The 16,010-nt window shown below is 45.2% G+C and overlaps 1 protein-coding gene across 1 annotated transcript; it reads right to left on the bottom strand.

Moving 5' to 3' along the window:
• Positions 1-6,983: 6,983 nt before the first annotated feature.
• Positions 6,984-13,674, bottom strand: LOC140406885 (kelch-like protein 11). Its single transcript, XM_072494751.1, has one exon. The coding sequence runs from the start codon at positions 13,271-13,273 to the stop codon at positions 11,783-11,785; it is 1,491 nt and encodes a 496-aa protein (XP_072350852.1). The 5' UTR covers positions 13,274-13,674; the 3' UTR covers positions 6,984-11,782.
• Between the last annotated feature and the right edge of the window lie 2,336 nt (positions 13,675-16,010).

The following is a 16,010-nucleotide window of genomic DNA, read 5'->3' as shown; positions in this document are numbered from 1 at the left end:
CGACAAGATCTGAGCAATGAGGGCAGTCTGGAGAAAGTAAGAAGTCTTACGACACCAGGTTAAAGTCCAACAGGTTTATTTGGGAATCACGAGCTTTCGGAGCGCAGGTGAGTCTGGAGTAAGGTCGGCTTCCACTGAGAAAGGTGTGATCCCTGTCGATCAATCGGGTCTGGTGACTAGTGGTGTACCATTCAATCATGGCTGATATTTTTCTCATCCCCATTCTCCTGCCTTCTCCCCATAACCCCTGATCCCCTTATTAATCAAGAACCATCTATTTCAGTCTTAAAGACTGAAGTGATTTGAGATTCAGAAGATCGGAAAAGAATGGAATAACGCGTTAAATTTGAATCTGGCAAGGAAGAACGATCAAAATTAACAAAAGGCATAATAAAAGATAACGTGAGAATGGAAATCTTCTTCACAAAGAGTGCTTAACATCTGCAATGAGGTCTGATGAAAAGGATGCAGCATTTTATTGGTCCCGGGGTGCCGGCTACCGGAATGTAGAGGTGGAAGCAATTTGAGGTGACGAATCATGTTCATCACAAGCATACCGACAAAAAAACATGTTTATTGGTAGGCTAATTAGTAAGCCATGTTGAAACTCCCTGGAGTAGTGCCAAAGAGCATTTGCTACGGCAGGAAATTGCACTAAAATTCAGCTTGAGCTCAACTTTGGGAAATAAATCTACAAAACAGGTCAGTAACTTGGAGAGAACGTCAGGCTGTGGAGGCCAGATGTGGGGAAGGGGGATACCATATTGGTAGATTGGCTGATGGTAGTTTGAAAGGGAGCTTTACATGGGGTGTGATGAAACTTTCCATCACCAGGAGTGGGAAATGTGAGGTTGTTGAAATTGAAAGACACTGCAGAATAATTCAGTACAGAGGGACCTGGGTGTCCTTGGTCACGAGTCCCTAAAAGTTAGCATGTAAGTAATTAGGAAGGCAAATGGCATGCTGGCCTAGGACATTAGTGAGGCCACATCTGGAGTATTGTAAGACCATAAGACATAGGAGCAGAATTACGCCATTCAGCCAATCGGGTCTGGTGACTAGTGGTGTACCATTCAATCATGGCTGATATTTTTCTCATCCCCATTCTCCTGCCTTCTCCCCATAACCCCTGATCCCCTTATTAATCAAGAACCATCTATTTCAGTCTTAAAGACTGAAGTGATTTGTCCTCCACAACCTCCTGCGGCAGAGTTCCACAGATCCACCATCCTGACTGAAAAAAAATTCCTCATCTCAGTTTTAAAGGATTCTCCCTTCAGTCAGAGTTTTAGTCTTTCCTACTAGTAGAAACATCCTCTCCACATCCACTAGCCAGGCCTCTCAGTATCCTATAAGTTTCAATACGATCACCCTCATGCTCCTAAACTCCAACGAGTACAGACCCAGAGTCCGCAACCACTCCTCATATGACAAGCTCTTTATTTCAGGGATCATTCTTGTGAACCTCTGGACACTTTCCAAGGCCAGCACATTCTTCTTAGATATGGGGCCCAAAACTGCTCTCAAATGGGGTCTGGCCAGAGCCTTATACAGCCTCAGTATTACATGCCTGCTCTTGTATTCTAGCTCTCGACATGAATGCTAACATTGCATTTGCCTTCCTAACTGGTGTCTCAGACAGATATGTAAACAATTCAGAACAGGTCGTTATTACGAGGAAGGAAGTGTTAGGTGTGTTAAAAAGCGTTACGGTAGACAAATCCCCAGGTCTAGATGGCATCAATCCCAAAGCGTTAAGGTAGACAAATCCCCAGGGCTAGATGGCATCAATCCCAGATTACTGAGGGAGACAAGAGATGAAATCGCTGGGCCTCTAACAGAAATCTTTGTCCTCGTTGGTCACAGGTGAGATCCCAGAGGATTGGAGGATAGCCAATGTTGTACCATTATTTAAGAAGGGTTGCAAGGATAACCCAGGTAATTATAGGTCAGTGAGCTTGACGTCAGTGATAGTGAAATTGTTAGAAAAGATTCTCAAAGATAGGATCCAAGCACATTTGGACGTGAATGGTCTTATTAGCGACAGCATGGTTTTGTACAAGGCAGGCCATGTCGCACTAATTTAATTGAGTTTTTTGAGGTGACAAAAATGATTGATGAGGGAAGGGCTGTGGATGTTGTCTACACATGGACTTTAGTAAAGCATTTGAAACGGTCCCTCATGGCAGGCTGGTGCAAAACATTAAATTACATGGTGTCAGGATGACCTAGCTGGATGGATTCAGAACTGGTTTGGCCATAGAAGACAGAGGGTAGCAGTGGAAGGGTGTTTTCCCGAATGGAGGTCTGTAACTAGTGGTGTTCCGCAGGGATCAGTACTGGGACCTCTGCTGTTTGTAATATATATAAATGACTTGGAAGAAAACATAGCAGGTCTGATTAGCAAGTTTGCAGGCGCTACTAAGATTGCAGGAGGGCCAAATGGCCTCCTCCTGCTTCTATTTAATCTTGCTGCAACTGTAGGCGGCATTACAGTAGGGTACAGTTTTGGTCACTTACTTGAGGGGTATTTCTTGCATGGAAGCAGTTGAGAGAAGGTTGACTGGGCTGATTCCTATGATGAAGAGGCCATCTTATGTGGGAAAAGTTGAACAGGTTGGGCCTATCTTCTTGAAACATTCAAGATTGAGATTGACAGGGTACATGCTGGATGTTACCTCCTGTGGGGGGGGGGGGGCAAAGTCTAGTATTGGGGGAACAGTTTAAAATAAGGAGTCCCCATGAGGTGCGGAGGAATGTCTTCTTTCAGAGGGTGGTTGGTGTTTGGAATTTTCTTCCCCAAAGATCGGTGGGAGGCTGCTGGATCATTGAATGTATTCAAGGTTGTGTTAGACAAGAGTTTTAATCTACGTGAGTCAAGGGTTATGGGGGACAGGAAAGATCACAATTAGACTGGTCATGATCTTACTGAATGACAGAGCAGGATAAATGGGCAGAATGAACTACTATTTCTTTTTTTTTAAAAAAATATTTATTAAAATTTTTAACACAATTTTTCTCCCTTACAAATAATAACCCCCCCCCCCCCCGTAACAAAAAAGAAATGAAAAATCGCCCGGAGCAAGATATATAGATGACAAAATAGTATATTTACATATCTTTGTACACTGGCTCTCTCCTGTACGTGCCAGTTTCCCTGACTCTTCATGTTATCTCTTGCTCCTCCCCCCCCCCTCCAGGTTGCTGCTGACCGACCTTCCTCTAGCACTCCGTGAGATAGTCTAGGAACGGTTGCCACCGCCTGTAGAACCCCTGCGCAGACCCTCTCAAGGCAAACTTAATCCTCTCCAACTTTATGAACCCAGCCATATCGTTTATCCAGGCCTCCACGCTGGGGGGCTTCGCCTCCTTCCACATTAGCAAGATCCTTCGCCGGGCTACTAGGGACGCAAAGGCCAGAATACTGGCCTCTTTCGCCTCCTGCACTCCCGGTTCATCCACTACTCTGAATATTGCTAGCCCCCAGCTTGGCTTGACCCGGACTTTCACCACCTGAGATATTGGTCCCGCCACTCCTCTCCAGAACCCCTCCAGTGCCAGCATGACCAAAACATATGGACATGGTTCGCCGGGCTCCCTGAGCACCTTCCACATCTGTCCTCTACCCCAAAGAACCTGCTCAACCTTGCCCCCGTCAAGTGAGCTCTGTGAACCACCTTAAATGTATCAGGCTGAGCCTGGCACACGAGGAGGGATTAACCCTACCCAGGGCATCAGCCCACAGACCTTCCTCGATCTTCTCCCCCAGTTCCTCCTCCCATTTACCCTTCAACTCTTCTACCAGCGCTTCCCCCTCTTCTTTCATCTCCTGGTGTATTGCTGACACCTTGCCCTCCCCCGACCCATGCACCTGAGATCACCCTGTCTTGAATTTCTTGTGCCGGGAGCAACGGGAATTCCCTCACCTGTCGCCTCAAAAAAGCCCTCACCTGCATATATCTAAAGCCATTTCCCGGGGGTAGCTCAAACTTCTCCTCCAGTGCCCCTAGGCTCGCAAACGTTCCGTCAATGAACAGGTCCCCCATTCTTCTGATCCCCACCCGATGCCAGCTCTGGAACCCCCTGTGTCCATCTTCCCCGGGACAAACCGATGGTTACCCCGGATCGGGGACCACACCGATGCTCCCATTGCACTCCTGTGCCGTCTCCACTGGCCCCAGATCCTTAGCGTTGCCACCACCACCGGGCTCGTGGTATACTTTGTCGGCGAGAGCGGCAGTGGGAACTACTATTTCTTATGATCATCCATCAAGCTGAACTTAAAAGGAACCAAAACATCTTTTTTTTTGGTACAGCCTTATTGCAGTCAAAAGTTTAATTTATACCCAAAGGGTTAAAAGACAAAAAAATCCCCCAAAAGGATTATGGTGGCAGAGAGATTATTTACTGGACTAGTAACCAGGAGGCATGGACTAATAGCGTGTGACAACTTCACATCCGACATTGGAAGTAGGGGTAAATATTAGATAAATCTGGAATTAAAAAGAATCAGCAAGTGATCATAACTATTGGATTGTCGTGGGCGGCACAGTGGCTAGCACTGCAGCCCACGGCACTGAGGACCCAGGTTCGATCCCGTCTCTGGGTCACTGTGTGGAGTTTGCACATTCTCCCCGTGTCTGCATGTGTTTTGCCCCCACAACCCAAAGATGTGCATTGGCCACGCTAAATCGCCCCTTTATTGGGAAAAAAATAATTAGGCACTTTAAATTTATTGAAAAAATCTATTGGTCATAAAAAAACATCTGGTTCACTAATGTCCTTTAATCTGCCATGGGTCAGACTCATGCATGGCTCAGAACTCATAGTAACATGACTGACCTCTAACTCCCCTGTGGAGGCACTCACCACAAGCTTCTTGAGGGCAATTAGGGATGAGCATTTATGCTGGGCTTACTAGCAACATCCATTCCAGTGAATGATTTAATTCAAAGACACAGGAGCGTCACCATTTAGTTTTATTTGTTCATGGGATGTAGGCATCACTGGCTGGACCAACACATTGCCCTGGAGCTGCTGATGAGTCTCCTTCTTGAAAGGGGGCAGTCCATGTGGTGCAGAGACACCCAGTGCTCTTAGGAAGTTCCTGGAGTTTGAACAAACAGCAGTGAAGGAACAGCGATATAGTTCCAAGTCAGGATGGTGCGCTGCTTGGAGGGGAATGTGCAGGTAGTGGTGTACCCAGGTATCTGCTGCAGTTGCCATTCCAGATGCTAGAAATTGGAGGTTTTGAAGGCGCTGCCTAAGGATCCTTGGTGAGTTGCTACATCTTGAAGGTGGTAGACACTGCTGTCACTGTGTGTTGGTGGAGAAAGGAGTGAATGTTTAAAGATGGTGGATGGGGCGCCAATCACGGGGATTACTTTGACCTGGATGGCATTGAGCTTCTTGTGTTGTTGGAGCTGCACTCAACCAGCCCAAGTGAAAAGTATTCCATCACACTCCTGACCTATGCCCTGTTGATAGCAGACAATGGTTTGGGAAGTCAGATGAGTTACTCGGAACAGAATCCCCAGTCTCTGACCTGCTCTTGTAGCCACAGTATTTTTATGGCTGGTCCAGTTCAGGGATGTTGATAGTGGGGGATTCAGCAATAGCAATGCCGTTAATTAACAAGGGAGATGGTCATTGCCTGATACTTGTGAGGTGTGAATGTTACTTGGCTCTTATCAGCCCAAGCCTGGATAGTCCCCAGGTCTTGCTGCACATGGACGTGGACTGCTTTAGTATCGGAGAAATTGCGAATGGCGCTGAGCAGAATATCAGAAAACACCCCAACTTCTGCATTTATGATGGAGAAAGATTGATGAGCAGCTGAAGATGGCTGGGTCTAGGACACTACCCGTAGGAATTCCTGCAGTTATTTTCCAGGACTGAGGGGGACAGCAGAAGGAAAGGTTGAGAGATAAGAGGATGGTTGTCCTATTGTATAGATCTTGCAATACTGCGTAACCATGTGTTCCACACTCTGGCATTTGCAGATACTTTGCTCTATTTCCAAAAGAGTTGGATAATCTTTTTTAAAAAAAAAATAATTTTTATTAAAGGTTTTCATAAAATATCAACAACAAAATGAGAAAGAAAAAAGAACCCAACAGGGTTAAGTACAAAACACAATCTAAAAAAGCAACCCCCCAAACCCCTCCCCCCCTGTACCTAAATAATAAATTAACATTAACACCCCGACTAAAGACAACAGGTGTATACACCCCCTCAGACCCTCCAGTGTAAATAACATAAACAGAAATAAAGTAACCCCCCCCCCCCCCCCCCCCCCACTGCTGCTGCCATTGACCAATGTCTATCTTTCTGCCAGAAAGTCTAAGAACGGTTGCCACCGCCTAAAGAACCCTTGTACCGACCCTCTCAAGGTGAATTTCACCCTCTCCAATTTAATGAACCCTGCCATATCGCTGATCCAGGATTCCACGCTTGGGGGCCTCGTATCTTTCCACTGAAGGAGAATCCTTTGCCGGGCTACCAGGGACGCAAAGGCCAGAATTCCGGCCTCTTTCGCCTCCTGCACTCCCGGCTCCTCTGCCACCCAAAATATTGCGCGCCCCCAGCCCGGTTTGACCCTGGATCCTACCACCCTCGACACCGTCCTCGCTACGCCCTTCCAAAATTCCTCCAGCGCTGGGCATGCCCAGAACATATGGGTGTGATTTGCTGGGCTCCCTGAGCACCCAACACATCTGTCCTCACCCCCCAAAGAACCTGCTTATCCTTGTCCCGGTGATGTGTGCCCTGTGCAGCACCTTAAACTGTATGAGGCTGAGCCTCGCGCACGAAGAGGAAGAGTTCACCCTCCCTAGGGCATCTGCCCACATAAGAGTTGGATAATCTGATCTACTCTAATCAATCCTAGATAATGTAGTGAATCAGATAGTTGAGATTTAATTGTTATATCAATTGTGCACACCACTATCGCCAGCACCCCTATAGAAAGCAAACACACAGCATTCATGATAAAATCTTCCTTTATTGACAAGCTATTGTTTAATATTTTTTTAAAAACAAGAGTGGATGACTATCACATTGCTGAACACACCATAAACATGCATGTGCTCATTAGAATTAATTTGTAAAGTCTGGACAACCTTGTGCGTGAATATTCCAAAAGGTGTCAGGCAGAAAGCAAATACCCCTCAATTGAAAGATACTCCTTCCACTGTCCCCTCGAATTCATCACAAGACACAATCCCACTGTGCCCAGCCAGCTGCACAAATGCACTTAAGGGTGGGGGAAAGTCCACTTAGGCAAAGCTTTTTTGAAAAAGAGCAACAGGAACACCCAACAATGATGGAGACAAACTGGAACAAACCTTATGCTTGAATACAAGACAGTATACAGTGTTCAGATTTCAAAGCAGAGCCTACATCAGAATTGAAACACTTTCTTACCTCACTCCCCTCCCTCACTACACAGTAGCAAAATGCTCTATCTCCTTAGGCAGAGGGAGATAAAACCCCAGACATTTTTCTCACACACGCAAACACTTTTCCTGTGTTTCAGACAAACAATGAGGGTGAAATAACCAAGAAGGAGTTAAGTAAAAATACTTAAATAAAAATGTACAGATCAGCCAAGGAAACAGGAAGTCAGTAAACTAATGAACGTAATCGGTGCAGCCCGAGAATGCGGCAGCCAAACACAACTGGGAGTCATCACACATTTCCCCATCCCACTCCAAACCTCTAAAGAATCACTTACGGTTAGTCTTTTGAACTAAGTACTAATGCAGATTTAGCTCTGCTAATTCTACACTTCAGAACAGCAGAATGGGAACTGTCAGCAGCAGGAGTGTTCATATCGAGCATTTTTTACTTAATAAATTTGTCCAGAGAGCACTTGATGAAGAGTGAGTGCAGAAAGAAATCAAATGTTAAAATATTCAACAAGCCAATGATTGTGTGGATGTTAATAAGAGGCAAGTTATTTCAGACATCCTATATGATATTCTCCTCACTGGCCTAGGCCAGGCTCTGTACATCTCATCAGTCAGTGTAGAGAGTAGATTTCACTCCTATGTTAACTTGGACAAGTGTGCACAATGTGGTGCCACTAGCTGATCAGATACTCTATGGCTGAGCTGCCAACATCAAGGACATGCGAGACTAGACCATCAAGGTTTGCATCACATCAAAACAGGTAACTAAAAAACAATTTAAGGGACTCTCACTCCGAATAAAGTGATGCTTCGACAGCTACCCAAGTTTTCTAACACCATCAAAGGATGTTGAAATTAAGGGTAGTTTGTCACTGATCACCAATTAACTGGCATTTCCAGTCAGGCTTGCTATTATGGATATGGACCTTGTTGTACACGTCATGACAGGCATCGTTTTTCCAAAAGAACAATTAAAGTGAATTCCAAAACTGAAGATGAAATGCTTTGAGGCTTTTCTGAGGTGCAGAAGAACACATTAAAACAAGACTTTCTTTCAAATCTACATCACAATCAGATGTGGATGTTATAAATGGTAAGAGGCCCTGGTACTGGACTATTTGCAGGCAAGGTTTCATGCTGGACATCAAGCCTGAAGGAACCAGATTCTTACTGAAGCTTGAATTTCTTTAGGGATTATAAAGTGAGGTGCAGCAAAACATTTCTCATTCTGTGTTTAGTGCTCCATGCTAAACAAGCAGAATACCTCTCCTGTTAAACCATGCTGATGTATCACTTACCGCCACTTGTGACACTGCATGTGCTGAATCTAAAAATAAAATGCCTCATTAGCACAGAATATTTAAGTACATAAAGACACCAGAGCCTGGTTTCAAACTGCACAAAGATAATTTTGGAGGTTGGGAGAATGTAGTTGAAATCTTTTCTCTGGCCCAGAGCCTTACCTTTGAACAGCACAAGTCGGTCTGATATTGGAGTTGGATCACTTGTGTGGATTACACTACCCATGCATGGCTTTCTCAGGGCAGAAATTCCCCACTCAACAAGCTACATCACAGTGAATGGAACCCTCTGAAAAATACAACTTCCATTGTATCACTAGCATTACCTCTGGATGGTTGAGTGTAGGAATATAATTTGGTACAAGGAGGAAGAAATCCCAGCCCAGGTTCACTCGGATTGTGCACAAATGATAGGGAAATAGTGCACACAGTGGCCATGGAGTTCACAATAGTTTCAGTAAAGTGTAATGGAGAGAACATTTAAGTTTTGCTGACCTCAGCAATACAATTACAGAACCTTTCCTTCCAAACTGGCTTGTGACAGTGTAGCGAGCGTTCTGAGGTTACAAGTGGGCCACTGGCAGTGAAGGAACAATGAGATTAATTCAGCCTACCAGTATCAGACAAGTACAACACAACACTAAAATGTACTGGCTTAAGTACAATCCTGCCCTAGACAGGACACATGCTAAACAAGTCTAGTGACTTGATACTAATGGTTCTTATTTAACTTAAAATTTGAACAGAACAGAAAAGAAAATACCAGCAGTGTGAAACCTGGTTCCTTGGTGTCAGCCCTAACTTTGGGGATTTAGTGTTACAGTCCTGCAATATAAACATATCAAAATACAAATGGTGACTGGTGCAGCACCAAAAACTTTCAGTTTTGGAGACCAGTTGTTAACAAATATTGGGACAACACCAATTATATATCAAAGTGAGGTTATAAAAGTTTCATTTAGGAAAAAAGGAACTGTGCAGGCAGTGTGTCACCAGCAGGACATCTTCCTCAGGAAAGTAACAGCCCCGTCAGACAGGCTGATGAAAGAATGGCCCATACCCACAAAACAAAGGCGAGACCTGCTTTGATAAGTCATCTTACACACAGGATTTACAAAACACATGTTAAATCTTCTACTTGAATTACGTACACTACTTAAAACTAAGTGACTTCTGATACAGAAATTAGGCCAGCCAGTTTAAATTTAGGTAGCTCCCTTACTTGAGGATAACAAGGAATGGAAATATATAGATCTATACAGGGAAAATACATTTCAGTCTTACAAGTCAGGATACAAATATACACAGCACAGCAGAAAGTGACAGTACCACAAGAGAAACTGCAACCAAAAGCTATACTCCAAGCTCACTACAACTTGGATTGGAAACATAACTGAGTTGTATGACAGAACTACCTAACATCCTTATATTTCAGTGTTTCCTTGACTTTTAAGTGTAGAAGTTGTAGGGAACTAAGTGCTTAAATAGATTACACATAGGATTTGGTGGTGTAGTTTCTACTTGTCCATTGTAAGGAGCAAAGGAAAATCTTAATCATAGCTCACTGTTCAGATGTCTGCAGTCTCAATCAATGAAATATACACATAACACGCAAATGCTACTGAATCCAATGTAAAGCTCACCATAATTCCCAGCTCTGACCAAGTGTCGGAAATAAAGGAGAGAAAAAGAAAAGGTGGCATGGGTCAACAAACAATCATTCAGAGCAGTAACCCCGTGCAACCCCAAAATGTTCAATTGTAACTCCGTCAAACCCTTTAGTAGGAAGTTGAGCTCTTTTCCGCATAGTCCAAGTTGAAAGCCAAAAGTAAGATCTAAGTCATACCCTATTCATGCCACATACCAGGTTCCTGGACCAATGAATTGGTATTCACTAACCTGTAGTTTGGTCAAAACTAAAAAGCTGATCATGACAGAATGACAAGTACTTTAAAGGGACAAACTTAAAATCCATTTCCTGGAGATTTAATCGTAGTGTGGTTTAACTGTGTGCTCCATTAAAGTTAACAAGCATCAGTTTAAAATGCTTTCTGCAATAACCAAAGTGCTTAGGGAATCCTATGCTGGTTAGTATCTAGTCTTGGTTTTTCAACTGTTGACTGAGCCCGTTCCATTTCAGGGGTCATGACTGGAAAACGCAGGGTAAATTATCACGGTCTCATGTCAGTTGTGCTACTTTAATATAATTAAAAATCCAACAAATTTACCCTTGCTGTTCTCCCAATAAATTATAGATCATTCCATGGCTTGGTTCCACCTGCTCTCAGGCACCGTGGAGAATGGAATCCATCAGACTGGCTCTCCAGTTTACTATCATCATTGTTTTTGATCAGAACAGATATGGAGGCAAGCTGCCACACAACCACATATAGCTAGGCAAAGTAGTCGTGGCCATGACTACACCATTGAGTGACATCTTAAGGAAATTACTATGGCTCAACAGAATATGTTCCCCCTGCTGCCTCATGTTAAGAAAACTGGAATTTTTGCATGTTTAAATAACCATGGGGTTATTGGAACAAGAGGTAAAAAGTGGTCTCAACAAGGGATGAAGAAGCAAAAAAACATAAAAATAGGGAATGTTACATGGATAACACCAAGGCAAGACATTAAAAAAATATGGCACACATCGACTTGGCTGGAGATGGAGTGGAATGGGAAGAAGCAATGTTTTGGAAAAAGATGTAGTGAACCATCCTAAAGTGGTTCGATCCCATAGTTTGGGGAATATTTTTTTCATTGTATGGCAAAACCCAGAGAGGGAGAGTGACAGAGCTCACGACACGAACGCATCACAAGTCTCATTTGATGTCTGATTCAGTCCATTTGGTATGACACTGACCCTTATTTCTATTATAGAACAGTTGAGTTTGAAAGCTCTGCCAACTTTCAACTATCTATATAATCTGTACTGTCACAGCAGTTTATTTTTGGAGAGGCAGGAATTCTAGTTAGCACTAACCTCCAAATTATATTAAGCTGTAGAGAATCAGACTTATACTGGAATTTTGGGGGGAGGTTTTTCACCAAACCCAGAAGTGCTTCTGGTTAACATTCCACTTGAGGTTGCAGTTGCCGCCTGAGGCTTAGAGATCGTCGATGCAACTGCTGCATCTGCTGCAGCCGTTCTCGCTGCCTGGCCAGGTTCTGTGGCATTGGGTATCTCTGAACTCCGTACAGGTACCTGTAAGGTATCCTCACATGGCAAGCGGTTGCTCGGCACCGTGGCTGCGGCATGGGAGGCAGCAGCATCCAGCGTTTCCTCTCTGAGCAATAGCGGTATGCCTCTTTCCGGTACTGCTTGTCCATGTCATCACTGTTCTTCCAGCCACCAATTATGAAGACATCATCACGGAAGTAGCAAATTGCCGCCCCCTCAATACTCAGCACTTCAGATGGTAAGCTCTCCAAGATTTCATCAGCTGTCATGCTGGAGATTTTCTGCTTTGCTTCACCATCTGTCACAGGGTAACACTTGGGGCAGCAGGAGGCTGTGTGGTAAAAGTTTGTGGTTGCAATAGCCATCTGGAAGGCGCAGTAGTTATCAAGGAGTGGCAGAGATTCCACGTCCTGCCACTGCCTCGTGTCAGTATCATACTTTGCATTTATAGTCTCCAGTCCATCCTCATTATCGGTGTCCACGGGAGTGCGGGCAGTGACGTACACAAAACGATCTTCCACACTGATGGCTTTAACATCCCGTAATATTTTGGGAGCTGACTCCAGATGGTGCCATCTGTCCTGTTCAGGTTCGTAAACGTCAACATCCTTGAACCCCGGGCTAAAATTACCATGCCCCCCGATACTATACAAGTTCTGCTTAACTGCTGACAGGCCAAAGGAATGCTTCCTGGTGATTAGGTTGTTGACCTGCTCCCAGCTGTTCCTGTTAGGGCTGTACCTCTCCACTGTCTTTGCAAATCCAGGCTCCATGGAGCCAGCCACGTACACATGGGAGTCTGTGATGGCCACAGCATGGCCGTCTAGGTGGTTGTGAATGTGGGGGAGATTTATCCATCGATCTTCATCAATGAAGTATCCTACGCACTCGCTCAGATAATCCCCACCCTCTGACACACCACCCACGACCATGATAATGTCCATGTTCTGCCCAAAGCGAGGCTGGAATGACACAACATGAGACGCCCAGTGCTCCAAGTTTGCAGGTTGAAGATTCTCCGACCGCAGTGCATGACCTTCCACTGCTTCTGAAACGAGCCGGAGGCAGCTGGCATTATTAGCCACGAGCTGCTCGGATTTGATGATCCGGGTTAAGTATGTGGGCTTCATCTGAGGCAACCGCAGCAACTGGAACAGCTCCTCAAAGTGCTTCTCCCTCTCCTCTGGGATCCTCTGCACCCACTTCACCACAGCCTCAAAAAGAACTTCCTCAGAGTCCACTGTGATTTCAGAGTCTGAAAGCCAGTCCCTAACCAGGTGGAATGGTAGTGTGTAGAACTCATCATCCTGTACCACCTTGGAGAAATCCCTGCGGATCATGTCTGCAGATTTCAATGCCAACTGGTCCAGGGAGTACATGTGGGCCAAACTGTGAACTGCCACGCAGTTGGTGAGGTTTAGCTTTTTCTTCAGAAACTCCCCACAGAATTCCTTCAGTTGAAGCAAGAGGAACCTGGAACAAGGAAATGGCAGTTTTGGAAAATGTTGTAAATGCCACTAATGGGCAGTACATTGAAAACAAATGCGCCACATGCTTAACATTTTTAGAAAATAAAGTTAACACAGACTTCATATTGCAAGAAATAGTGGTTAGTGAATATCAATCAAAGCAATTTTACTCCATGCCTCCGGACAGTAAGACAGAGATGTCAAAATTCATGAGTGCAAAGTAAACTGGAGCAGTGGCAAAAGCGCTGGCTGCCTCGTGGAGGAATCTGCATGGCTGCCTCGTGGAGGGATCTGCATGGCTGCCTCGTGGAGGGATCTGCATGGCTGCCTCGCGGAGGGATCTGCATGGCTGCCTCGCGGAGGGATCTGCATGGCTGCCTCGCGGAGGGATCTGCATGGCTGCCTCGCGGAGGGATCTGCATGGCTGCCTCGCGGAGGGATCTGCATGGCTGCCTCGCGGAGGGATCTGCAAGGCTGCCTCGCGGAGGGATCTGCATGGCTGCCTCGCGGAGGGATCTGCATGGCTGCCTCGCGGAGGGATCTGCATGGCTGCCTCGCGGAGGGATCTGCATGGCTGCCTCGCGGAGGGACCTGCATGGCTGCCTCGCGGAGGGATCTGCATGGCTGCCTCGCGGAGGGATCTGCATGGCTGCCTCGCGGAGGGATCTGCATGGCTGCCTCGCGGAGGGATCTGCATGGCTGCCTCGTGGAGGGATCTGCATGGCTGCCTCGTGGAGGGATCTGCATGGCTGCCTCGCGGAGGGATCTGCATGGCTGCCTCGTGGAGGGATCTGCATGGCTGCCTCGCGGAGGGATCTGCATGGCTGCCTCGTGGATGGATCTGCATGGCTGCCTCATGGAGGGATCTGCATGGCTACCATGAGGAAGCTGCTGTTTAATTCTGACAGTGAGTATGCAATGATTATCTTTCAGCCAGCAGCAGAATATCTGGCCTGTACAGATGCTTGCACAGCATTACAGAGGTCTGCACACTTATCCTTTGGTCCAGAATGTGGAATAAAAGCTTTTGCAGATTCACATCACAGAAACACTTCCACCAAAAGTAATTCTGTAATAGTAATGCAGGACATCAAAAACGCACCTCATGTTTGTAATGACAGTACAAAAGTCTCATACGATTACAGCCTGCTCATTTGCAGCCTTTGTTATGGTTGTTCATTCCAGACTCCTTTTGATGTTTCTCCTCCACAACACTCCTGTACACTATATTCTCCTGCTTCCAGTCTTAACAGTTACAACACAGACCTCTTACCTCAAATAGTTTCCTCATCCGCACTTGTATGGGCACTGTGCCCATCCATAGTCCTCTGCATGCTAACTCTTGGCATTTCTACCAGAAGAATGGAGTCAACTTTTAAATGTTAAGTGAAGATACCCAGCTCTACCTCATCATTTACTCTATTCATCCCACTAACTGCTCCTATCATCAATTGCTAATTCAAATGAAGTAAGTAGAGTTAGGTCACAGATTGTAAAAAGTAGGTCTTGCTTGACAAATCTAATTCATTTTTTAAAAATGTAGTAACAGTGAAGGCTGATGAATGGAAAACCACGGATGTTATCTATATGGACTTTAAGAAAGCATTTGACAAAGTACCACGTGAAAGGCTGGTTAACAAAACTGTGGATCATGATTATCTGAAAAGAGGGAATGTACAAGGTTACAGGGCCAAGGCAGAGGGGTGGGACTAGGTAGAATAATCTTTGAGAGTCAGTGCAGACTCAATGGACCGAATTGCCGCCTACTGCATTATAAAGATTCTGTGCTGGAATTGGAGGGTCATTGCAAGCTTGGATTTTTAAAAAATGGCTTAAGGACAGAAAACGGCAAGTTGTGGTAAATGGTTATTTTCCCAGATTGTCCTCCATATACAAGGCACAAGTCAGGCATTTGATGGCAGACTCGCCACTTGCCTGATGCATGCAGCTCCAAAAATACTCAAGATCAATGTCAGAGGACAAAGCAGCCCACTTGATTGGTACCCCATCAACCACCTTTACATTTGCTCTCTATACCACCAGTGTACATTAGCATTAGTGTATAAATCTACAAGATGCATTGCTGCAACTGACCAAGGTTTCTTTAACTGTACCTTCCAAACCAGTGACTCCTACCACCTGCATGGTGAGTGATTTGAGGCACCAGATGCATGGGAACACCACCAGCAGCAATGTCCCCTCCAAACCACTCACCAAGCAGACTTAGAACTACGATCACTGTTCCTTCACCATCAGTTGTCAAAATCCAGCTCGCTCTCCAACAGTACTGTGGGTGTAACAGGGGAGGCGATGGTGTAGTGGTATTGTCACTGGACTAGTAATCCCGAGACCCAGGGCAAGATCTGGGGACCCGGGTTCAAATCCCACCATGGCAGATGGTGAAAATTGAATTCAATAGAAATCCAGAATTAGAAGTCTGCCGATGACCATGAAATTGCGTATCATCATAAAATGATAAATGATTTAAAAAATGGTAAAAACCCATTTGGTTCACTAACGTCCTCTGGTCCTTAATTCCATCCCTATGTGACTCCACAGCAATGTGACCGATTCCCAAAAAACCCTCTGAAATGGAGGACAGTTAGAAATGGGCAATAAATATTGGTCCAGCCTTCTACACCCACAT

This window comes from Scyliorhinus torazame, unplaced genomic scaffold (assembly GCF_047496885.1).
Source record: "Scyliorhinus torazame isolate Kashiwa2021f unplaced genomic scaffold, sScyTor2.1 scaffold_974, whole genome shotgun sequence".
NCBI lineage: Eukaryota > Metazoa > Chordata > Chondrichthyes > Carcharhiniformes > Scyliorhinidae > Scyliorhinus > Scyliorhinus torazame.
Note: the sequence above shows the minus strand (reverse complement) of the source record. Positions and strands in the feature narration are given on the sequence as shown.

Excerpts from the sequence above, each read along its gene's own strand:
- LOC140406885 (XM_072494751.1), bottom strand. The coding sequence starts at position 13,273 with ATGTACTCCCTGGACCAGTTGGCATTGAAATCTGCAGACATGATCCGC.